This window comes from Myotis nattereri (assembly GCF_964212035.1).
Source record: "Myotis nattereri genome assembly, chromosome: 2".
Taxonomy (NCBI): domain Eukaryota; kingdom Metazoa; phylum Chordata; class Mammalia; order Chiroptera; family Vespertilionidae; genus Myotis; species Myotis nattereri.
Window position 1 is genome coordinate 28503051 of NC_138076.1, and position 18990 is coordinate 28522040.

The following is an 18990-nucleotide window of genomic DNA, read 5'->3' on the forward strand; positions in this document are numbered from 1 at the left end:
TCGGTTTTTCTAGACATAATGTTATTGCACACATAGTAGACTACAGTGTAGTGAAATGACCTTTGTATGCACTGGGAAACCAAACAATTAGCGCGACTTTATTGCAATATCCACTTTATGGTGGCCTGGAGCCGAACCCACAGCCTCTCCCAGACATGCCTGTGAGCCCCTCTGAGCCTCCCTGGCCTGCGCCTGGTGCTGTCGGTGGTACCTTCTGCAGGTTGGGCACCTGTTTGGGAGACAGGTTAGTGCCTGGGACCGTGGGTGGTCAGCACCCGTCCCGTCGTCGGGCGCTGTGTCCTGTTCCCGGCTGCTGTGTGAAAGCGTGTCCGCTGCCTTGCCGAAACCAACATGCACACACTCTGGGCATTTCCCTAAGTCTGGGTTTTATAAACCCTTTTAAAGAGGAAGAAGTGTGCTTATCATGATCCGTTCTAGTTAATGTTGGTTTTATTTTCTCCTTCCTGAGCTTAGCTCATAATCTATTTACTAATCCATTCAAGAATTTTGCATCTGATAGGTGGGTGGCTTACGGCTCCCCTTTCTTTGTGGTCTCGGCAGTTAAGCCCCCTCAACCCCCCTTAGTCCTGGATGCCCTCAGGGCCTGGGCCTCTCCCAGGTTCCTCCCAGCGCTCCCCGCACAGACCACGCTCCGTGGTGCCCGGATGGAGTTCTTCCAGGACTTGGAGGCCTCGATGCAGAGCCAGCTTTGGCGTCTGCTCTGAGACACACGGGGCAAGTCACTCACCAGGCAAGCCCTGACTTCCTCTCCTGCGAAATGGGGTAGCCATTGGCTCAATTCGAGGACTGAGGGGAACAAACTCCGTGAAGCAGTGAGCACAGCACCCGGAGCTGAGGAGGCCTGGGCCAGGTGCCTGTGTGCTTCTCTGGTCACCATCGTCCGTCCTGCTGGCCTTTGGTGACTCTCCTCCGCACCTGAGCCCAGACACCTGTCCCGGCCGTGAGGACCACCTTCTGTTTCTGCTTCTTTAACAAGCTTCACAGACGTTTGCTTACTCAGGTCTTAGCTCTCTTGACCTGTCCACATGGCAGTGACGGTCCTTTGCACCTATCCCTCCTTCTGTCCTTACGAGCCACCACGGCTCACACTCCCACGGGGCCCGGGCTCAGGAGACTGGGGGGCACCGGCTAACCGGCTCTGGCGCTTAAGTAGCTTACCCGAGGCCACGCAGTTACAAGCAGTGGCTGGTGGCTGCAGACCGACCTGCGCTTCACTCACGAGGAACAGGCTGAGCTCACACTCGAGCTCGGGGGCCCTGGGCTCCTCTTCTCCACTCTGTTGTCCCTCGCGTTGAGGGCCCCTTGTCTTTCTCCTGTCACACCCCCTTGTTCTCTGAAATTTTACGTCCTTTCCATCTTCCTTTGCACAGACTTGTGACTTTTCGATTAGAACCCAGAGGTTTCCCCTGAGCAGAAGCAGGATCGCAGAGCTTTCTGTGATAATGGACAGAGGACGATGAGGCGAGGGGCCCTCCTGATGCTGGCTCGCCGGGCCAGGCGCCCTGCAAAGCACACGTCTTCCCACCTGGTCTCTGTGGCCCTGGAGCGCAGGGCCAGCATAGCTGTCGGGCAGATGGGAGGGGCCGGGGCCGGGTGCTAGGGGACAGGACGGGGGCTGCTGCAGTTCAGGTATCTGGATGCCTCCTGTGGATCACGGACGGCTGCAGGCAGCATGGTCTTCAGCGGGAGTGAGGTGTCCAAGGAGAGAGCTACCTGCTGAGCAGGTGGGGGTGGAGGTCTGAGGAAACCGCCTGCACAGACTGGCCGAGAGGCTGACCATGTCCGACCCCACAGGCCCTCAAGCCAGCCTGGCCCAGTGTCCAGGAGGAGACAGACATCTGCTGTTCCCGGCTTGATGAGCCGGTGGGGTCTGGATGGACGCAGGTCACCCAGGGGCAGGTCTGTCAGAGAGGTGCTAGGGCCTGGCGAGGGGGCATTGGACCCTCAGAGGCCTCGGTTCCTGGGCCCTGGCTTTCTGGCCCTGCAGGATCCCCCAGCACTCAGCGTCGGCCAGGCTGGAAGGAATGGCTGCTGGTTCTGGGGCCTTTGCCTGTGAATGGTCAGCCTTTACTGAGGAGTCCAGGTGCTTCCCCGAGCACTGACCTCCTCCCTGTCCCCAACGGTGCAGAGGCCTGTGGGAGCAGATCTGTGTATGACGGCCCAGAGCAAGAGGAATACTTGACCTTCATCATCGATGACCCCCAGGAGACCTACAAGACACTGAAGCAGGTCATCGCCCGGGTCGGGGCCCTGGAGCAGGAGCACGCTCAGTACAAAAGGGACAAGTTCAAGAAGACCAAGTATGGGAGCCAGTGAGTATGGCTCCCGGGTGCGTGGGAAGTCCCGGCAAGGGTGTGGGGGCTGGGGGAGAGACTGCAGGGAGCTCCCGGGGGAGGAGGGTGCTGCCTGCCCCAGAGCCGGTGTGCAGCGTGCCGACTGCGCAGGCTTCCCAGCTCCTTCAGAGCAGGGCTCGCCTCACTCGCCGGGTCCTCTGGGCAGTGCCCTGGGAGCAGCACTCTCTCCCTTCTCCCCTCCTGCCTTCCCAACTCATTCACTTTCAGAATTAGGCTTTCCTGGGCCAGCAAACCGGCCCTTTCCCCCTCTCTTGAGGCCAGCTCTGGTGGACTGGCCCCCATCTTTGTCTTGTCCCTCCCTCTCTTCCTCCAGCCCCCCCCCTCCCCCCTCCCTCCTTCCTTCCCTTCCTCCCTCTGTTCCTGGCAGGTGTGGGTTTGCTCTGGGAAGGGGAGTGAAGGGCTCTGCAAGAGGTGCCTCCTTTGACCAGTTGCTCACAAGAGCCCGGCACCCAGCGAGCACCTCCCGGGGTCGTGATCCTTCTTTGCTCCTAGATGAGTCATCCTGGCCCCATAGACATTCAAAGCATATTCCAGATTCCCTTTACACCCCGCCTTCAAGAGAGCTGCATAGACCTAAAAATGTTGTCTTTGATTACACGTGGTAAAGCCGAGGTTAAAACAGCCTGGAGCGCATCCTGCTTCCTGTGGCAGCAGCTGTGCAAGCGCTTGGGCAGCTCAGGACCCAGTGCCTGCGACCCTGGGGCCAGGCACTCAGCAGACAGCACCGTGCCCCTGTGGAGCGCAGGGTTCCCACACACGTGTGGGTGCATGGCACACACTCTATGCACATGGTCATGTGTGCACATGAGACCTACACACTGTGACTAGGGTCCCAGTGGGCGCCTCCACAGGCGGCTTTGGGCTAAGTCTTCTTTTGCTTGTCTATATTTTTCATATTAATTACAAAGAATACACATCACATATATAGATAGAAAAAAGTCTCTTGTTTTTTTTAATCCTCACCCAAGGATATTTTTCCATTGATTTTTAGAGAGAGTTGGAAGAGAGAGGGAAGGACAGAAAGAAATATAGGAGAGAAATACATCAATTGGTTGCCTCCTGCATGTGCCCCGACCAGAGCCCAGGACAGGGAGGAGCCTGCAACCGAGGTATCTGCCCTAGGCCGGAATCGAACCCAGGACCCTTCAGTCTGCAGGCCGACGCTCTATCCACTGAGCCAAACCAGCCATGGCTAGAAAAGAGACTCTTAAAAAGTGCAGATGAGCACGGGCGATGGAGGGCTGTACCTCATGTTCTCCTCTCCCCCATCTCCCCTTTGCAGGGAACACCCCATCGGAGATAAGAGTTTTCAAAGCTACATCAGGCAGCAGTCAGAGGTCTCCACCCATTCCATTTAAAGCCTGGAGGACGTCCTGCCCCAGGAGGGCGCTGTGAGCTGCACCAGGAACCCCACAGTCTTTGTGCAGGAGGGAGACCGACAAGAAGGCAGAGTGAGGAAGCCAAGGGATCCACATTCCTCGCTCGAATAGATGACAAGCGTCAAGCTCACGGGACGTCTGAGACTCTCCTGGGCTGTTCCCGTGGCTGCCACGCACTTTATTCACGCTGCTGGGCAGGTGCCCTGAGCTGGCCTTTCTGGACCGGGTGCGGGACGCGTGCGCCCTGCTGGAGTGCTTCCGTCTCCTGTGCACTGCTGCCTCGCTGGCCTCTGCGGTGCCTGCCAGGAGCCTGCCTCCACGCAGCCGGAGGTTCAAGCATTATTCTTTTCCCAGGAGCCTGCTGTCCGGGTGCCGCGGGCAGGCGGCTTCTGGTTTCAGCTTTCGATGTTGGTGATGTTCCCGGCTAGAGGGTCAGTTTTGTGGTCAGGACGTGCAGAACTGCACGGAGGTCCCAGTTTGAGGATGCTCTTGATATTTTGGGGATACAGGGTTCTTCTGCAGAGAGTTCCGGCGGGGGGGGGGGGGGGGCTCCAGACTTCTCTCCCGGGGATCAGAGTCCCTCTCTGCTGTCTGCTGAGACAGCCCCCAGCCCACAACGCCCCTGGGCCGCTGAGAGGCGGAGCTGGTGTCTGCCAGGCCCCACTTCAAGCACCAGTTGTGTTGTTGTGCTGTCAGTGGGGCTTAAAAGTAGAAGTTTGGGGAATATTTAAAAAATAGAAATGTGCATTATTTTCAAGCTGATTTTCTTAACCTTTTTAATTAGCTCTTTGATATGAAATAACTCGGATCATCCACACCTGGACTCATTGAAGGGGAGGGTGCCAGAGCAGGCGAAAAGGGAAGGGGAGCCAGTTACAGGTCCTCCACAGGAAACCCACAAGGGGAGAAATCCTCAACTTGAAAGGGAGGCACTCGGCTATGCAGACGCCCCCTGGGCCCCGGGGTGGTATAGCGGGGTGGGGACTGCGTTCCGTTGGAGGAGTGGGGTTCAAACGCTAGGGGAGCTGTTTGCTGATTTTCCCCAGTCGGTCCTCACAGCTGCAGGGTCCTCACAGCTGCAGGTGCCAGCTTTGGACAGCGCTGTTCAAACTCACAGGACCACGTGCTCTCGTGCCAACCCCGTTCTGTTTGCAAGTTCTGTCCTTCAGACTCCATCTAGATGCCAGATAATAACATCACTTGTCACAAAAAAGGGGGAGAAAAATCTTGCAAAAAATAAACGTTGCAACACAGAGCTATTAGGCTGCACCGAATTTCGATTTTTAACATGGATTTGTAACTGAATGTTTCCGTTTATAAGATACTAATGATTTGTGAAGTATTTTACCTTCCGATTAAAACAGACCTTTTATTCTTTCTGAGGACTGGCTTGGTTTCCCAGGGGTGCCCACGGATAACTGCACCCGTGGGAGGTGGGGGGATGGAGCTGGGCAGGTGGGGAAATGGATGATGCCCCTGTGATCACAGGTGAGGTCCTGGGTGGGGCTTCGGATGGAGCTGGAAGCCATGATGCTCTGGGATGGAAAGGGGTGGGGTTGGCACTCTGAGGGCCATTGGCACTCTGCTAGGACCCTCCAGTGGATGGAGAAGGTGTTACTGTCTGAGAACACTGGCTGCCAGCTCGAGGACCAGCCCAGCCGCCTGCCTCCCGGGAGAGGAGGAGCAGGAGGCTCCAGGCCTCCGGTGCCAGGAGCAGAGGTGGTGTCCCTCCTGGAGGGGGAGAGGGAGGAGTTGAGGGGCCTCTAGGATGCCACCCCCTCTGGGGAGAAGAATGCACATTCTCATTTCCTGATTCCTTTCTTTTCTCCATTTGGCTTTCATTCAATTGTGTGTTTTTTAAAATTCCAGCCTGGGTCAGCTCTTCTGAGAAGAATCAGCTGTTTCTGGGCGTGCTGTAGAAAGGGGAACCCCGGGGGAGGGGTCGAGGGGGAGGGAGATAGGGGAACAGAAGGCCCTCCCCCAGGACCCCAGTGGCAGGTCACAGTTGGTTCTGTTTTCACCTGCTCTTTCTCCCGAAGGCACGAGCTGTCCCTCAGCGCCCACTGCTGTGACTTTCATCGGTGGCCTCAAGGTCAGGTGCCACCGAGGAAGGTCTCGGGTAGGTGGGCACCACGTCTGTCCCCGCACTGGCACTTGGCTTGGCGACCGAGGCCTCCCCGTGAGCTAAGATGCCACAAGCAATTTGTTTGAGGCGATAGAGTACAGGTGGGATTAGGGAGCCACTTCCGCTGCATTCTGAATAGTCATGGCACCCCAAGGGCAATCGGCTGGTTGTCCCCAAGGTCTTGGGTGATTGGAGGAAGAAAAACCGTGTGCTCGGTCAGGGTATCAGAAATGTTCTGTTAGGCTCTGTTATGGACTGATTGTGTCCCCCCAAAAATTCATGTGGCGAAGCCCTGACCCCCAGTGCCTCAGCCTATGACTGTATTTGGAGGTTGGGTCTTTAAAGAGGCAGTTAAAGTCCAGCCAGCATGGCTCAGTGGTTGAATGTCAACCTATGAACCAGGAGGTCATGGTTTGATTCCCGGCCAGGGCACATGCCCGGGTTGTGGGCTCGATCCCTAGTGTGGTGTGTGCCTGAGACAGCCGACCAGTGATTCCCTCTCATCATCGATGTTTCTCTCTCCCCTCTCCCTTCCTCTGTGAAATCAATTAAAAAATACATTTAAAAATAAATAAAATTGGCTTTTAAATAAATTAAATCAATAAATGAGACGTTAAGGTTACGTGAAGTCATTAGTGTGGCCCCTAATCCCGTGCGACTGGGGTCCTTGTGAGAAGAGGCGATCAGGACACAGACACGCCGACGTGCCCAGAGGGACGACTATGTGAGGACGGGACAGCCATCTGCAGGCCCAGGAGAGAGGCCTCCAGTCTAGAAGGAGCTGGTTAAGACACGCGGGCCGTGGTGCTTTGATGCCAGTGCCAGCAAACACGGGCTGAAATGCAGAGTTAAGTGGGGTTTCTTGGTCAGTGCAGCTCCAGCCTGCCCGCCCCAGGCAGCCCTGCCTCTGAAGCCGAGGGCACCTCTCGTCGCGAGGGTGCGGAGAAAACACTCTGCCAGGCCCTGAGGTGCCCGCAGACCCACCCCCACTTCTGGGTTCTTCGTCCGTTGCCCAGCTTTGTTCTGTGCCCGCTCTGCCCCCTCAGGTCCCCTGGCCCCTCTTCCTCTGCTTTTCTGGGGGACAAGCCAGGAAGGCCTGGAAGGAGGGAACCCAGCATCCCAAGGGAAGGGCTGCTCTGGATGACCTCTGACCTCTGACCTTGTGTGATGTCACAGGGGACACTTAGCAACGGGGGCCCACTGGGCACACTCTTGGGCTGCTCGCCTCGGAAGGGGTTGGAAGCCATGCCCTCCGCCTGAGGCCGTGCTGGAGAGCCGGATCCCTCTTCTTTCCTGAGACCTGAAGGGAGGAGAAGGATGGAGAAGGAGGCCGCCACCGTGTACAGGAGGCACCGGCCAGGCGCTGGGGCTCCTCCTTTGGGGGTGGCCACCGGACACCCCAAGGGGACCAGTGAGGGGGCTGAACTGCAGAGGAGCCAGAGCATGGGCAGCTTACACCAGAAGGGGGACCCCCCGAGCGGCATCCAGAAGCCGTCCAAGGAGCTAGGTAGGGGCCGCAGCCAGCACAGAGCACCTCCGCCCGGCCGCCCCCGCTGCCCCTGCCCCCACCCTGAGGGCCAGGGTGGGGGCCACTGAGGCCGTCAGGCAACACGATCCGCTGGGGCTCGGGTCAGGCCCGCGTGAGTGTCGGCACCCAGGGTGGGTGGCCCACTGGATGAAGGGGGTGAGGACCCACCAGGCCTCGGGGAGCCCTGTGGGCCTGCAAAGCTGTCAGACACATGGGGAACACCATGGCCTCGGGAGGGCTGGCGCGGGCAGTGTCTCAGGTTGTACCCTGGACTCTGAGTCTAGCTCTGTCTCATTCAGGGAACCCCTCCCGGGGCCTGGGGTCGGCCCTGACCCTGTGCGGGAGGGTACTGCCCGTCAGGCTTGGCACTAAGGTGGCCTTTAAATGATAAAGTCTGTAGGTTTATGCCTTATGCTGGCTGTGTTAGCCACTCCAGGATATTCCTAAACATGCCAAGCACGGCCATGGTGTGGTGGAAGTGGGGATGGGTCCCGAAACACCCTGGTCCGTATGTGGACCTGCATCCTGAATGTTAGCTAACCCAGCCCCCCCCCCCCCCCCCAGGCTCCTCATGACACTGTCCCCAGAGCAACAGGGTCTGAGCTGGTGGGAGGACGCCAGGGACTGAGAGTCATGTGCTGGTTCTCCTGGGACCCTCTCGCCAGCAGGTGGCCTTTGATGAGTAGGCTGAAGAAATGAAACTGTAAAAGGGAAAGATAGCTGCTTGTTCACGCTCTAGGGGCGACTGTAAGAGGTTGGGGTGTGAACATATTTCTTCTCTAGTGTCAAAGTCCAAAGGTGTGTGGTTTGAGGAGAGAGGAGCTGCTGGACCCTCCACCTCCCTCCCGTTCAGGCTCTGAGCATGGCCACACTTTCTCGCTCAAGAAGATCTAAGTTCCCAAAAGAGGAGACCAACCTGAGTCTGTGTGGGAAATTTTGCAAGTAGACCCAGGGGGCTCTCCAATAACGCCGGCCGTGGAGGGGTGGCCGAAAGGCGTCCGCGGGGCTTGTGGTCCCGCCACCCAGGCCCCAGGGTCCCAGGCTGCACAGGGTCTCGGCTTCCCGGAGCCTGAGCCTGAGGGTGCAGAGCGGGAGCCTCACCAGCCACACGCCAGGGAGGCAGCTCCAGGCCTTGTCTACGTCTTAAAATGAGGGAAAGAGAAATAGTGTCTCTCTCTTTACTGATTCTTTTTTTAAAAAATATATATTTTTATTGATTTTAGAGAGGAAGGGAGAGGCAGAGAGAGAAATATCAATGATGAAAGAGAATGATTGATTGGCAGCCTCTTGCACGCCCCCTACTGGGGACTGAACCCATAACCTGGGCATGTGCCCTTGACTGGGATCAAACCTGGGGCCCTTCAGTCCACAGGCCAATGCTCTATCCATTGAGCCAAACTGTCTAGGTCAGTGGTTCTCAACCTTCTGGCCCTTTAAATACAGTTCCTCATGTTGTGTCCCAACCATAAAATTATTTTCGTTGCTACTTCATAACTGTAATGTTGCTACTGTTATGAATCGTAATGTAAATATCTGATATGCAGGATGGTCTTAGGCGACTCCTGTGAAAGGGTCATTTGACCGCCAAAGGGGTCGCGACCCACAGGTTGAGAACCGCTGGTCTAGGGCATGACTCTTTTTGCCAGATACATAATAGGAAGAAAAAGTATTTGAAGATGTGTCTGGGCAGCCCCATGTCTTCTACTGATTTTTTTTTTTTTTTTGAGGGAGAGAGAGAGAGAGAGAGAGAGGGAGAGAGAGAGAGAGAGAGAGGAAGGTAGAGGGATAGAGAGTTAGAAACATCAATGAGAGAGAAACATTGAGCGGCTACCTCCAGCATGCCCCCTAACAGGGGTCAAACCTTCAACCTAAGCATGTGCCCTGACTGGGAATTGAACCATGACCTCCTGGTTCATGGATTGATTCTCAACCATCAGGCCACATTGGCCGGGCAACCCCTTGTCTTCTAAAACAGGCACATACAAAGCACATGCACATGCACACACATGCACATGCACGGGCCCATGGGCTACTAAAGAGTTTCCAAAAGGAGTCAGTTTCTAAATCCCGGCTTAAACACCACTGACCGTGAAGCAGCCCTCTTACCTGAGGTGGAGGCTGCATGCTCTTTTTCTCCCCGAGGGATGTCTTGAGAGCTATCCTGGTCCCCCTTGTCCACGGAGGATACGTGCCAAGACCCCCAGTGGACACCTGAAACCACGGATAGTATTGAACACTAGGTTTGCTATGTGTTCTCCTCCATGTACACACCTTTTCCCTGGAAGGAAGCACTTGACAGCTTCTCTTTGGCCTAGCAGAATGGCCGGGACCACCTCTCATGTGCTTTGGGGCCATCTATACTAATAAAAAAGAAAGATGCAAATTGACCATACCTTTGCAACGTCCACCAGCCAATCAGGAGCAAGTATGCAAATTAACCCAACAAAGATGGCAGGTTACTTTGCATACGCAGGCACTGAGCAGCCGGGGGCGGGGCAGGATGCTTGCGTCATCGCCATGGCAACGACACAGGCGTTCTGCACTGCTCCAGCCACTCCGGGCCTCTGGGAAGCATGGGAAGGCGGAAAGGCGGCTCCAGATGGGAGCGAAGGCAGTGCCAGCAGCCAGGGGAAGGAAGGCCCATTCTTGCATGAATCTTCGTGCATCGGGCCTCTAGTTATTAATAAGATAAGAGTTACTCAAACACAAGCCTGGGGATACCACACAGTGGCTCTGACAACCAGAGTGGCTGCCCAGCGACTAACCGGCAGACAGCGTACACACGTGGGTGCGCTGGACCAAAGGACGATTCACATCCCGGGCAGGAGGGAGCAGGACAGTGAGAGGTTTCCTCATGCAACTCAGAATGGCTCACAATGAGAACGTATTAATTATTTCTGACACTTTCCATTTCATATTTTCAGACTACAGGAGACCTCAGAACTGAAACTGCGTGTAAGTGGGACTACTGTCCCAAGTCCAAAAATATTATCTGAGGACCCAGTTGTGCTCCCTCTCATATCCCTGTCCTTGGCCTTCAGGGCTGTTTGTCCCTGGCGTGGCCAGTGTCTGCGTGGGGGCAGCACAGCCACAGATCAGGCCCCTGAGCCTGTGCGGGCATGAAGAATGAGGAGGATGAAGAACGCCTAGCTCGTATCCACAGGGAACTCGGAGCAGTGGGAGACAATGCCGGGTGACACAGCCCGAGGCCACCTGTGCTCAGCACTAGGAAAGCCCGGCAGTGATGAAAAGCTCCCTTTACATCGGGTCGCTGAGCACTGGGCAGGGGCACCCAGGTCCCAGGAAGGGTGGCCTTGGAAGATGGCAGGGCTCAGGAGGGAGGTGTCAGGGGAGGACCAGATGAGAGAAGGCAAGGACCAGCCGATCAGACTCCTGAGAACAGCAGGATCAGGGTGCAGGGCACCCACTGGGAACTGGGCCGTCACCTCCTCTCCTGGGCAGTCATCCCAGCCCCGAGGCCTGTGAGCCAAAACAACCCTGAGCACAAGGCCTGGAGTAGCTGATCCCACAACCAGATTCTGTAAAGCGATTCTCCAAGATGGGAGCTGCTCAGAGGTGCCTGGCTATGTCTTCCATCAACAGCAGTACTTAAAGCTTTGGAACTGCCCCCAGGCTGTGCTTGCATCAGGGCCCTTGGTGTGGGGACAGGAAGGGGGGACCAAGCTGCTTGTGGGAGGAGCCACTACTCGGGGAGCGCCTCAACCCTCCCAGGCTCAGAGGGGACTGCACAGAAACGGAACTTTCAATGTCGCGACCTTGAGTCCCCTCGGAGGCTCGCTCAGGTCCTGAAGAGGGTCAGGGAACCCCTCCTGCATAACTGCTCCGAGGCTCTCCTGGACGACAAGCCTGGCAGCGAGAGGTCTCTGTCCTGGTGAAAACAGTTCACGAAGCTCATGCTCTGATCCTGCCAAAGTCACCAAAACGCAGCTTTACCTTAATTATCTCCTGACAATCGCTATGCATGTGAGGCTGCGGCTGGAAGAACAGCTCCCTGGATGCCGGGCAGATTCTCAGGCTACTGAGTGCACTGGACAAAGATCCTGACTAGCTGAGCCTCGGGCAGCACTTTCCTTGGGAAAATGACACAGGAACCCCCCTGGCCAGGCCCTTCTGAGGAGGAACAAGGAGAGGAGGTTCCTGAACAAGCCGTGTGTGTCTCAAGTGCCACCCCCTGTGGGACAGGCTTGCCCAGTGGGTCGCCGCCCCTGCCCTCCACTCCTGCTGCTCCCAGTCAGTGTGCTGTGTGGGAGGATGTCAGGGCTGCCCGGGGGTCCTGCACATCTAATGTAAAGACAGTGCTTTAGCTTCACCCGAGCTCTGCCTAGAGAGGCAGAGATGGTGTGGGTGGGGCCTTGTGCAGAGTGGGTGTCGTTGGGGCAGGGAATCGGGAGACAACCTGTCAGGATAAAAACTGAGGCTGGCCTTAGTCATAACCATTGGTCACCAGGCGGACACCGGAGCTGCAGGGAGCCCAGCACCCCATGGGCTGGCCCCACCCTCGCAGGGCTGAGCTGTGGGCCTCGGGCCGCGGGCCGGCGGCGCTCCTGCACCACACGGTGGGAGTGTCTGACAACTTGCTCCTTCCCCCTCAGAGTCTGAAGATCAGGGAAAGGACCTGAAAAGCCACGCCGAAGACCCCGTCTGGTAAGTGGGCTTAAGACTTGGAGGTCCTGAAGGAGCCCTGGGCGTCCTGAGAGGACCCCAGGGGTTCAGATGGGAGGGTCTGAGGCTGGGGGAACCAGGGTGGTTCTCAGGGCTGCAAGCCCCTCCGCTCCCCTCCGCCCTCCAACTACAGCTGTGTGGTGGCCCCGGAGTCCTGGAGCTGGCACCTGTCCCCAGAAAAGGAGTGGCATCATCCCAGGTGGCGGGGCCAGCGGAGGCTCACGCTGGGGAAGGTCTGGGTGTGCAGGAGGGAGGACAGGAGCAACCTGAGCATTACTGCTCACCCTCTGCACATCGCCCCTCCCCTCCTGTCTGACGTGTCTGCCCACCCACCTTCTGCCCTCAGGAAGGAGGCAGGCCTTGCACACGCAGGCCCCTCTCTGCCTCCCTGGCCAGGCCCCTCTCTGCCTCCCTGGCCAGGCTGGAGCTGCTCCCAGAGCTGCCGATGCCCAAGAGGGAGAAATGCGTCACCGGGAAGCTGTCTCCATGACACCGATTCCAAACCCTCATTTCCACTCCTACAGTCAGGCAACCCTAGAGGAAGACAAGCAGGAGAAGAACCAGGATGCCCTTGCAAAGTTGGACCATGGGAGTGGAAAGCTGGACCATGGGAGTGGAAAGCTGGACCATGGGAGTGGAAAGCTGGAGGTTGAGAAGAGCGACTCAGAGGCCAGCGACCAGGAGGAGCATGAAGAAGACGAGCACACAAACAAATGCTCCCAGGAGGCCAAGGTCAGGCCGTGGTCCTTTAACATCCATGTACTGCTGTCCCCTCGGGTCAGAGTCCTGCCTTTATGCACCTGTTTGGTGTCTTCCTACAGGAACAGGAGTTGGAGTCCCTAAAGCCGGAAGACCTTCTGGAAAAAGAGGCAAGAGCTGTTTAATTCGGTGACAGCAGTCTGATGGAGAGGCCTATCAGGCATAGTCCTGCTGGACCATGAGCGCCCTGGGGACATGTGGTCCCAAGTCATCTAGACAGGACCATGGTACAGGCTGGACCAAGCCTTGCGCTGACCCCAGAGAGCCTTCCAGGTCAAGCTCTGTGCTCTTGCCCTCATGCTGGGGCATCCTAATTCCAAACAATGCAGTGGCTAAAGGCATGTGGGTCCTTGACAGGAGGCAATACTCAGCTTGACTAGGGAAACACCCCGAGTCCCAGGCCCTGGTGCGTTGGCCAGAGACATGTCAGTGCTATAGTAGCAATTGGCACAGGGCACTTTCTCAGGGAAGGTGGCTGTCATTCTCCTTCCTAATCCATGTGGTAGGGAATGGAGAGGTAGTTGGATGCGTTTTACGAGGATTTACAACAGATGGTCCTTGGAGTGACTCAGGGGTTCTGGGGAGTCCTTCACCCACCCCCAATACTTCCCTTGGTGTTGATTAAAGTGCTACCATTGGAAACACATTCTGGACTGAGCCAAGGTGCCAATAGGAGACCCTGGGGCAGCAACACCTGAGCTGCCTGGGCTTCTCACACCTCAGTGCGAGCCTTCTTGACCGGGTAAAGTGGGGTCCCAGGTAGGTTTCTGGAGGCAGAATTAAAGGTGCTTCCCAGTTGAGCAGGTCTGAAGTGGGCTTGGAGGGGCTGCTCCAGATCTGGACATCGCCTGTCTCCTGGAGGCCCTGGTTCTCAGAGGGCAAAGGTGGGAGAAACCCTCTAGGTCTCAGGGCCCTGATGGGAGGTGAGCAGGGAGATGCGGGAAGGCCATATTCCTCCCCCTCCCTCCTCTGCCAGAGATGGCCCATGGACACCTTGCCATCCACACTGCCAGCAGCTCTCTCCCCAGCTTCTCAGGAGCCCCCACTGAGCACTGCCAGTGTCTGGTGGTCCCAGTGGTCATTGCTCAGACCCTGACTGGGGGTCAGGCGTCCACTCTACCTCCCAGAAAGTCTATTCACCTCCCTAGCTTATGCAAGTCTTTCTTCCACGTCTCTTTGGTTTTCATTCACAGAAACCATCTATGTTTGTGGAGATTGATCTGGGAGACCATGCTGAAGAGGTAAAAACCCTTCACACAACAAAGCCAAACCACCCACCAGGAAATGCTTGTGCTCAGGCCCACAAAGCTTTTCTGGGGAACTTGCCCCGTGCACGTGTGTGTTAAAGGCTGAGGCAAAGATAGGGACAGAAGCATCAAGAAAGCTCCAGGGTGTTGAGGACTGGTCTAGGGGGCTGGAGGCCCCCCCTCCTCTTTCTCATCCTCCCTCACTCTAACCTGCATGCATTCCAACACTCTAGGGCCTGGGTCAACCATTTGGCTGCCCATGGGCCCTGAGAACCTCTGTGGAATCATGTTGGGGTGTTAGAAAGGGCACAGGCTTAGGAATTAGGAGGCCTGGCCTCCATATCCAGCTCTGCCAACAAGTCACTATACCTCTCTGGGCCTCAGTTGTCTCATATGTCAAAGGGGTATCTTAGTAGTACCCACACCCCAGGGTGGTTCTATAAAGCCCTCACACAGTGTCTAGTACCCAGAAAGCCTCAGTATTAGGTATCATCATCTCACCACCTAAGGAATCTGGCCCGATCTTTGCTTTGAGTCCCACCTTATTCCACCACCACCACCATCATCAGTATCATAACTATCATCATCATCACCATCATCACCATCATCAATATCATCACTATCATCATCATCACCATCATCACCACCATCATCACCATTATTACATCATCACCACTATCACCATCATGTTCAGCAGTATCATCATCACCATCATCATCATCATCATTTTCTGTAAGGAGAAGTGTTTGACTCAAAGGTCTCTCTGGGATGTCTTTTCCATTTTTCTGCTGTAGTGAGCAGTCATGCTTGTAGATATTTTTGTCTTGGCCAATTTAAGCTCCGGCCTGAGGGTTATTTTTTTCCCAAATTGCACCTTTTATCTCTTTGCCCTCAGAATATGCTGTACAACGAAGAGAGCTGATTAACTCCTGACAAGGCTACCATGGGGCACCACATGCTCTAAGGACTCAAGGAGGCAGAGTGGAGACTGAGGGCCCACGTATCCTGATCTACAATCTAGAAATCATGGTGGCCCGTATCCAGGCCACAGCTCCTTGGTCAGGGCCCCGTAATTAGAAATCTCCACTTGAGGCTCCCAGTCTTGTGGGATTGTGCTCAGGGCCAGTGCAGTCTTCGCGTCTCCATCTGCTCCTTGGGCAGGCCCAGCATGTCCGGCCTGGGGCCTGTGGTTGACCCCCTCCCCCACCCCATCCTCTAAAGTGCTTCTGCTGCTCCTCGCAGGTGGTCACATGTGCCATGAGAGAAGAGAAGTGGTCCCAAATGGACATGGGGGATTTGTCAGAAGATGAGTGAGTATTGGGCTCATGCTCGGGGAGGTGGGGAGACTGTTCCTCTACCCCGGTTTCTAGTGGGTCCACTGTGCCTCCCCTCTTCCTCTAGAGCAGTGACGGCAAACCTTTTGAGCTCGGCGTGTCAGCATTTTGAAAAACCCTAACTTAACTCTGGTGCCGTGTCACATATAGAAATTTTTTGATATTTGCCACCATAGTAAAACAAAGACTTATATTTTTGATATTTATTTTATATATTTAAATGCCATTTAACAAAGAAAAATCAACCAAAAAAAATGAGTTCGCGTGTCACCTCTGATACGCGTGTCATAGGTTCGCCATCACTGCTCTAGATGCACGCAGTGTCCTAAGCATTTGCCGAGGCTGGGGGCTGCCGAGCTGAGAGCTGGGCAGCAGGGCATCGAACCTTCTGCAGTGGTTCTCAACCTTCCTAATGCCGCGACCCTTTAATACAGTTCCTCATGTTGTGGTGACCCCCAACCATAAAATTATTTTCGTTGCTACTTCACCACTGTCATTTTGCTATTGTTATGAATCGTAATGGAAATATCTGATATGCAGGATGTATTTTCAGGGGTCGAGACCCACAGGTTGAGAACCGCTGTAAGGGATCTGGCACAACCTTTGCTTTGAGTCCCGCCTTACTCCATAGCCAGACTCTCTCTTCCCATCCAATCAAGCAACAAAATGGGCAGAACCGGGGGAAGGAAAAAGAAGGGAAGAAGGGCAGATGAGAGTAGGATATCACCTCATGGGCTACAAAAGCTCACACACCTTGGTCCTGCCGGCAGTGGGAGGACCCCTCACAAGTGTCCTGACCACCCACACTCTATTGGGGTGAAGATTGTGTAGGGCCATTGAAGCCCCACCACTTCCCGAGGCCGTTAAGGGTGCTGGGAGAAGGTGGGGTACTTATTCTAGGCCACCCAAGGGCCCACGGACCTATTTTATTTTAAACAATACAGAGAAGAACAAGGAAGAAAAGAGCAATGTATTCACCGCTCAGAATGAACAACTATATTAATATCTTGGTTTAATTGTTTGCATACTTTCAAAAAATTTCCATTTGCTTTGTAAAACTGACACACGGTCATTTTAAACAACTTAAATAAGGTGGAATAGCACAACAAAGAGGAAATCACCCAAGTTTCTCTCTCAGGAACAGTGAGGACCACACAGGATTTTGAAGCGTAGATTCGGACCTGGTTTTGAAGCGTAGATTCCGACCTAGTTTTGAAGTGTAGATTCGGACCTAGTTTTGAAGTGCAGATTTCTGACGCATAGACAGGCGCTGGTGAAAATTGGCTCCTGGTGAAAAGGGGCTCCTCCATCGGTGCCATTTTTCTGGATCGCCAGCTCTGAATGCTTCTAGCATTACGGCCCTTCGCCTATTTGGCTGTTGTCATTATTGCTGCTTTCCGCCCAGATGTGTGTGTATTCGGGGAGAGAGTTTCTGTGAGGCGTTTTGATTCCGTCTTCACTCAGACAACCCACCTCTCTTCTGATCTCGACTTACCCAGCTGGTCACGTTGGCTTTTATGACGTGAAAGATCTTGGGATGGTCTTGTCACGCTCTCAAATCTAGGCCTAAAATAAGCAGTCTTTCCTAAGCAGACCTTTATTTTCCTCTTCGCTACTTAATGGACATAGTGACAGATTCAGCCACACTAGGTGCAGCTTGGCAGCTTTATTTTCTGCCCCGAAGGTCGGACAATCCCAGGTCCACCCTCCTGGTATCTGGGTCTCAGCCCATCACCCCCAGGACCCAGCTGCCCCGGGAAACCTGTGAGGCAGGCCAGCACTCAAAAAGCAAGCTGTGGCCACCGGAGGCCTCGAGGCCAGTGGGAGGGGGTCTGCAGTGGGCCCCCTGGAGGGCTAGGCCTGGACACTTGCTGGGCAAGTCGCCTGTTTGTTCTGCTGTGCTGCTCACCTGCAAGCTCAGTTCCCCTCAGAGCAAAAGGCTTCTCTGTCCAGCCTGTGCCTCGGGCCCGCTCAGATGGTGGGGTGAGGTACCCATATGCCAGTAGCCCATAGCAGCCAGCGGGACATATGGGCACCAAGCCATGGTGGTTCCTGCCAAGGGAGGGGGGCTGCCATCTCATACTGAGGCAGCCTTGGAAGTGGAAACCCCAGCGACCACCCCACAGGGAGGCAAGCACAGGCTGGGCTGGCCGTGGGAACCACCCCTGTGACACCTGGCTCAGCTAGTCTTTAAGGGTCTCTCGAGTCCATGGGTCCCTCCTGGCCCAGGCCTTCCAGGACAGAGGATAGCAGCCGTGGTGGTGCGCGGGTAAACCTCGAGCATCTGGAGGGAAGGCAAGCCTGGCTCTGCACTGGAATCCGCTTGTGTGCGCGGGGCCCGGAAGCCACAGAGACAAGACCTTGGCTCCCCGGGACATGAGCAGTGGGGTGCAGTAGAGATTGGAGCAGAGACCCCGTGGCGTGCATTTGGGGTTCAAGGGGTGTTGCCAGCACCTGTGGCCCGGGGCCTGCCTCTCTCTCAGCCCCTCCCCTCCTCTCGCGGCCAGGACCAGGACCAGCTGGGTGTGCTGCATTCCATACTCCACCAGAAAGAAGGTGAAGGAGAGTGTGTAGCAGCCCTGGAGAAGGTACTTCACACATGGTGACAGGGGTGAACCGGGGGAGTCTGGGGGGACAGGAAGTAGAATAGAGGGGGCCGGGTTGCCTGCCTGCCCTCCCCCCAGCTTCCTTGGTTCCCCTCAGCACCCACTCCTTCTTTCTGGCCGGTAACCGAGGGGTCTCCACTTCTGTCTCCTGAGGTCAGCCAGGAGGTGCAGAGGGACGCAGACAAGCAGCCCTGAAACCCCCACAGGAACCTGTTTGAAGGGCACCCATGACGCGCGTGTGAATCACTGACCCACTGGGTGAGCCATGATGCCATCTTTTAAAAAGACACAATAAAGAGTGAACAAAGACGTTCTCCCTCTTCCGCTGCCCTTGGTAGATCCCCCTTCCTTCCTTCTGTGCACCTTGTTCCATGAAATATAAATGGGGAAAGGGAGGTGGGCTCAGGGAGATGGCACGATGCTGGGCTTTGGGAGATGGCACGATGCTAGGCTCGGGGAGATGGCACGATGCTGGGCTCGGGGAGACGGCACGATGCCGGGCTCGGGGAGACGGCACGATGCCGGGCTCGGGGAGACGGCACGATGCTGGGCTCGGGGAGACGGCACGATGCTGGGCTCGGGGAGACGGCACGATGCTGGGCTCGGGGAGACGGCACGATGCTGGGCTCGGGGAGACGGCACGATGCTGGGCTCGGGGAGACGGCACGATGCTGGGCTCGGGGAGACGGCACGATGCTGGGCTCGGGGAGACGGCATGAAGCCCGGGCTTCCCAGGCCATGGGCACACAACCCTTCAGATCCTAGGAAACCTCATAAACAAAGTCAGACCCACAGACCTGGAGTGGGCCCACAGAATCAGTCCCAGATTACCTGGGGGCTCAGAGACAGCCTGAATCAGGAAGCTGAGGTGCTGCCCCAGAGATGAGCTCTCCTGGGCGGGGCTGTGGGGCTGCCCTGACAAATGAGCAGATGACAGAATAGGCCACTGTGCTG

The 18990-nt window shown here is 55.9% G+C and overlaps 2 protein-coding genes across 2 annotated transcripts in view; both read left to right on the forward strand.

The window, feature by feature from the left end:
* The window catches only part of RASA3 (RAS p21 protein activator 3), a 118033-nt gene extending 112902 nt beyond the window's left edge, over positions 1–5131 (forward strand). The window contains exons 23-24 of the mRNA XM_081085047.1: positions 2150–2333; positions 3658–5131. Of these exons, the coding sequence (XP_080941173.1) occupies positions 2150–2333; positions 3658–3733 (260 nt within the window). The 3' untranslated portion in view covers positions 3734–5131. The remainder of the gene's footprint in view (positions 1–2149; positions 2334–3657) is intronic.
* Positions 5132–7196: 2065 nt separating this feature from the next.
* On the forward strand, positions 7197–18363 carry LOC308513679 (uncharacterized protein C13orf46; the record flags this gene model as incomplete). The annotated part of the gene is made up of 8 exons (XM_081083864.1): positions 7197–7386; positions 12021–12072; positions 12615–12822; positions 12912–12959; positions 14043–14090; positions 15339–15406; positions 17938–18018; positions 18195–18363. The coding sequence occupies 7 exons, from the start codon at positions 7197–7199 to the stop codon at positions 18002–18004; spliced, it is 681 nt and encodes a 226-aa protein (XP_080939990.1). The 3' UTR covers positions 18005–18018; positions 18195–18363.
* Positions 18364–18990: the final 627 nt, after the last annotated feature.